Source organism: Microtus ochrogaster, chromosome 7 (assembly GCF_000317375.1).
Source record: "Microtus ochrogaster isolate Prairie Vole_2 chromosome 7, MicOch1.0, whole genome shotgun sequence".
In the NCBI taxonomy this organism is placed as follows: domain Eukaryota; kingdom Metazoa; phylum Chordata; class Mammalia; order Rodentia; family Cricetidae; genus Microtus; species Microtus ochrogaster.
In genome coordinates this window covers 29748150-29753929 of record NC_022014.1, presented here as the reverse complement: position 1 = coordinate 29753929, position 5780 = coordinate 29748150, and the positions used below count along the sequence as shown (strand labels likewise).

The 5780-nt window shown below is 48.2% G+C and overlaps 1 protein-coding gene across 2 annotated transcripts in view; it reads left to right on the top strand.

The window, feature by feature from the left end:
* Positions 1-4299, top strand: part of Aurkb (aurora kinase B) — an 8736-nt gene extending 4437 nt beyond the window's left edge. The window contains exons 3-9 of one of the 2 annotated variants that reach the window (XM_005349807.3): positions 268-370; positions 478-529; positions 710-901; positions 1090-1228; positions 1312-1460; positions 3263-3437; positions 3897-4299. In XM_005349807.3, the coding sequence (XP_005349864.1) occupies positions 268-370; positions 478-529; positions 710-901; positions 1090-1228; positions 1312-1460; positions 3263-3437; positions 3897-4070 (984 nt within the window). In that variant the 3' untranslated portion in view covers positions 4071-4299. Of the gene's footprint in view, positions 1-267; positions 371-477; positions 530-709; positions 902-1089; positions 1235-1307; positions 1461-3262; positions 3438-3896 lie in introns of those variants that run through there. The other variant, XM_026780706.1, reaches the window with a different exon arrangement.
* Positions 4300-5780: the final 1481 nt, after the last annotated feature.

Sequence of the window (5780 nt, the reverse complement as noted above, 5' to 3'; positions counted from 1 at the left end):
TGGTTGTGAGCCACCATGTGGTTGCCGGGAATTGAACTCAGGACCTTTGGAAGGGCAGGCAATGCTCTTAACCACTGAGCCATCTCTCCAGCCCCCAATTTCCCCTTTCTTATGGAGTAAGGGCAGAACTTTGGGGCTAGGCAGCCAGCCAAATGACAGTGTGTCTCTATTGCTCTTTGAACTGAGTGGATGATGGGTAGCTGAAATGCTGCTTCCAGCTAGGCCTCAGGGACAAGGACACCCTCAGAGCCACCCTTTGCTCCTCAGTCTTATTCGGGCCTGAACACCCTGCCCCAGAGAGTGCTGCGGAACGAGCCTGCTGTGACATCTACACTTGCTCTCATGAACCGGACCACTGGCCAGTGCACAGGTACCTGGGACAGTGGGGAGAACTGGGCCAAGGGGACTGGAACCTCAGAGAGGGTATAAGGTGAGAATGCCAGAGGTGGAACTCAACACGCCTGCTCTCTCCTTTAGCCACCCCTGGCCAGAAGTTGTCTGAAAATGTCAGTCGGGGCCCCACTGCCTTGTAAGTACCCCAGAGCAGGTAGGGGAGCTTGAACAGTGGTTGGTGGGGCTGGAATGGCTAAGTTAAGAGGTTAGGGATGGAGAAACATGCAGCTGATCGAGGAGCGAGGAATCAAACACCTTGAGGATCTAAGCCAGCCATGCATTGAGCTAGCGCCTTCTCCCCACTTTTTTTAATCAGGCGGACCCTCACTATTGACGACTTTGAGATTGGGCGTCCTCTGGGCAAAGGCAAATTTGGAAATGTGTATTTGGCCCGGGAGAAGAAAAGCCAGTTCATTGTGGCTCTCAAGATCCTCTTCAAGTCTCAGATTGAGAAGGAGGGAGTGGAGCACCAGCTGCGCAGAGAGGTCGAAATCCAGGCGCATCTGAAGTATGCCACTCTCCCCGACCCTGGCCCCTCTGCAGCCTAATGGCGTCACGTTCCTCTTTCTGCAACCCCAACCCTGTCTGATGCAATGGGCCACCTGCCCAGCTCCTCCTTACCACTCCCACCCCGATCTCGGTCTCTGCCCTCTGTCTCCTAAACGCCAGCCTAAGCTTCCTCTCTCTTTGCCCCAGACATCCCAACATTCTTCAGCTCTACAACTACTTCTACGACCGGCGGAGGATCTACTTGATACTGGAATATGCCCCGCGTGGGGAGCTCTACAAGGAACTACAGAAGAACCGAACTTTCGACGAGCAGCGGACAGCCACGGTCAGGACCCAGTATGGGCTGTGAGGCTGGGGCTGTTGGCGGAAGTGAAGGCCTGTTTGACCTTCTGTTGTGGACCCTCTCAGATCATGGAGGAGCTGTCCGATGCCCTGATGTACTGCCACAAGAAGAAGGTCATTCACAGAGACATAAAACCTGAGAACCTGCTGTTAGGTCTCCAGGGGGAGCTGAAGATTGCAGACTTTGGCTGGTCTGTGCATGCCCCCTCCCTGAGGTATGGTGGGGCTAGGGGACTGTCCCTGGTGTGTGGCTGTGACATTCTGTGTAAAACTCTTCTGTAACTGGTTGGTTGTGGTGCAGGCCTTTAATCCCAACACTTAGGAGACAGGCAGGCCAGCCTGGTCTACAGAGCGAGTTTCAGGATAGCCAGGACCGTTGCCCAGAGAAACCCTGTTTCAAAAAACAAAATAAAAATATCTCGTTTCTCAGGATGGAGTTTGTCTCCCTGCAATATAGACATAGTGATATTTTTGGGGTTTTTTTGGGTTTTTTTTGTTTTTTTTAATTTGCTTTGTTTTGTTTTTGTTTTTGAGACAAGGTTTCTTGTAGCTTTGGTGCCTGTCCTGGAACTAGCTCTTGTAGACCAGGCTGGCCTCGAACTCAGAGATCCGCCTGCCTCTGCCTCCCGAGTGCTGGGATTAAAGGTGCATGCCACCACCGCCTGGCTTGATGTAGCGATATCTTTACAGAAATAGGTGACGCTATGATTCATGCCCTGAATTTTCTAACCTTTTCTATTAAATATTGAGCCCTCTCCCACCACATCATTGTGAAAACTCCCACAGTGACTGATTAGAACTGAGACAGGGTCCTATGCAAATGACTTCAGACTCACTGTGTAGCCAAAGTTCACCATCCTTGCCTTTACCTCCCAGCACAGTAAGATTAGGCTTGTGTCACTCTGTCAAGTCTACCCCTGCCAACCCTGTTCACTAAGGAAATAAGGCCTCGCTGTGCTGCCCAGGCTGTCCAAATGAGTGCCTGGCATCACGGGCACGCGCTGCCTGGTTACCCATGGCACATTTTATTTGGTTTTGTGTGTTTGCGGTATTGAGGATGGAACCCAAGGTGTTGCCTGTGCTAGGCAAATGCTCTCAGTGAGTCACACCCCTCAACACCTCTTCTCAGTGTTTTAACGTTTTGTCTTTTTTTTTTTTTTTTGAGAATTTGGGTCCTGCAGTCAGTGCTCTAAACTACCGAGCTCCCACACACACACCTTCCCAGTTCTTAGACAGGATTTTACCTGGGAGCCCAAACTGGCCTCAGACTGACAATTACCTCAGCCACCCAAATGCTGGGATAAGCCAGGTGGCTCATGCCTTTCAATCCAGCCCTAAGGAGGTGGATCTCTCTGAGGTCAAGGCTGGTATGTTCTACCTAGTAAGTTCCTGGCCAGCCAAACCTATGTTATAAAGAGACCCTAGCTCAGGAGAAACAAAGCAAAAAATTTACCACGCATTGGGATTAGAGGTGTACATCACAGTATCTGGTGACTGCATCCTATCTAATGCTCCGTGGTGTTGCACAGTGAAAACGTGATCTGATTTAAGTAGCATGTGCTTGCTGGGTGTTAGAGATATTTTCTGTTGTTTTTCTTTGAAATGAGCATTGTCCTCATCTCTGATTGTTTTATTTTTTTATTTATTGAGATTAAAATAACCGGATAGTGGAGGTGCACATGCTTAATCCCAGCACTCGGGAGGCAGAGGCAGGCAGATCTCTGAGATGGAAGCCAGTCTGGTCTACAGAGTGAGTTCCAGGATAGCCAGGGCTACACAGAGAAACTGTCTCAAAAAAATAAAATAAAATAAAAAAAAAAAAAAGAAAGATATTGCATTAGTGTGGCCATGCTGGAGCCATGTTTGCCTATTTTGGACACTCTGATTTATACCATTACCACATCCTACTCTAGGCACTGTCTGACTTAGATGGACAACCCCCCCTCCCAGTGCATCCTGGGGTCTCTGGGCTGCCTACTGATTTCTGGTACCCTACCCACTTTCCTCATCCCACCAGGAGGAAGACCATGTGTGGCACCCTGGACTACCTGCCCCCAGAGATGATTGAGGGGCGCATGCATAATGAAATGGTCGACCTATGGTGCATTGGGGTGCTCTGCTATGAACTGTTGGTGGGAAACCCTCCCTTTGAGACTGCTAACCACAGTGAGACATACCGTCGGATTGTCAAGGTGGGAGGCCTCATGGACTCTGTGTACTGTGGCAGCCAGGGTCTGGGGTGGGCCCCGTGGATTTATAGGGCTCTGCAAAGGCTCCCTGTTTGTGAGTACTTATTTATGCCCTGAAAACTTCATACAGGTATACGATGTTCCTTGATCATATCCACTGTCGTCCCCCTGCCCCACAGACACACACACACAACTCCCCCACCCTTCTCCAAGCCCCGCCCCCAGCTCCTTTCCCAGCACATGCCCCACTCACCTTCATGTTCCTTTTTTTTTATAGCCCCCTAGACCAGCTAGTGCTGCTGCCTGCATGAGTACCAGCAACCTCACAAAGGAAAATGGCTCCTCCGCCCCCTGTAGCCATCCTTTGTGGGTTATCTTGGGGGTGGGGTATGCACAACTCTCTTGATAGAATGAGTAGCCAGAGTAACACAGACAGAACCTTTTTGCCTTCCTGACCTGCAGGTGGACCTGAAGTTCCCCCCGTCTGTGCCTGAGGGTGCTAAGGACCTCATCTCTAAGCTGCTCAAGCACAACCCTTCAGAGAGGCTGCCCCTGGCCCAGGTTGCAGCTCACCCTTGGGTCCGGGCCCATTCTCAGAGGGTACTGTCTCCCTCTGCCCTTCAGCCTGGTTCTTGATTTTTGTCTCTGTCCTTTGCTTGGTTTTCTCTGTATATTTGTGTATATTTTCTTTGTATATTTGTGTTGGGGGAGGGGAGGGTTGTATATGACTATGCACAACTCACGTTCTAGGGCATCTGACCCCCCTTCTGACCTGCACAGGCAAAACCAGGCTTACCTGGGGTGCATACACATGTAGACGAAACATAAAACTAAAACAGTTCAGGAGCAATGGCTCAGCAGTTAAAAGCACTGGCTGTTCTTCCAGAGACCCAGGAGTTCAGTGCACAGCACCCCATGGCGCTCACAGCCATCTGTAACTCCAGTCTGGGGAATCTGCAGGTGCTGGGCATGGATGTGGTACACATACATACAGGCCAAACGCCCATACACAATCCGAAACCATATAGTCTGATTTCTTTCAATTTGCCAAATGTTATTTTAAAATACCATAAGCCAAAAATGAATTTAATCCAGTTTGTCTATGAAACATGCTTAGCCTAGCCTATCTTAAATTCAGAAAAAATATGTAGCCCAAAGTATATTTTATAATGAAGTCTTAAATATTTCAAGGTTTTTTTTGTTTTTTTTTTTTGTGGTTTTTTTTTGTTTTGTTTTGTTTTTTTGTTTTTCGAGACAGGGTTTCTCTGTGGTTTTGGAGCCTGTCCTGGAACTAGCTCTTGTAGAGTAGACCAGGTTGGTCTTGAACTCACAGAGATCCAGATCCGCCTGTCTCTGCCTCCCGAGTGCTGGGATTAAAGGCGTGCGCCACCATCGCCCGGCTTCAAGTTTTTTTGAATACTGTATTGAGAGTAAAAAATAGTTGCTAGCCAACATTGTGAAGCCAAAACACCAAGTTAGCTGGGCATGTTGGTACATGCACTTAAGGGACTGAGTCAGGAGAATCGCCACAGGTTCGAAGACAGCCTGGTCTACATAACAAGTTCCAGGAGAGGCAGTGATGCAAGTCTAACCTTGCCTGCTCTTAGGCTCTTCTCCTCTGTTGGGCATCCGTGACCAACTGCAGTATGGAAGCTCGTGCTTCATTTTACTAGGTTTTATTTTGTTAGGTTTGGTTGTTATCTCTTAGAAGCCTTGGTTGGTTGGGTTTTTGTTTGTTGCTATTTTGTTGTTGTTGTTTTTTTGTTTGTTTGTTTTGGAGACAGGGTTTCTCTTTGCTTTGGAGTCTGTCCTGGATGGAAATAGCTCTATAGACCAGGCTACCAGGCTGGCCTCGAACTCACAGACATTTGCCTGTCTCTGTCCCCGAGTGCTGGGATTAAAGTCTTTACCACCACCGCCTGGATTTGTTATTTTTTTTTTTTAAAGACAGGGTTTCTCCTTGTGGTATTGGATCTCTCTCTCTCTCTCTCTCTCTCTCTCTCTCTCTCTCTCTCTCTCTCTTTTGACCCAGCTGGCCTCGAATTTATAGAGATCCACCTGCCTTTACCTTCTGTGTGCTGGTATTAAAGGCATGCTCCACTACCACTCAGCAGCTATAATCAGTATATTATATGAGAAAATAATCTTATTTTTTGTTTGTTTGCTTTTTGTTTTTCAAGACAGGGTTTTTCTATGTAACAGCTCTGGCTGTCCTGAAACTCATTTTGTAAACCAGGCTGACGTTGAACTCACAGAGATCTACCTGCCTCTGCCTCCCAAGTGCTAGGATTAAAGGTGTGTGCCAACACCACTCCAAAAGAACCTATTTTTTTTTTTTTTTTTTTT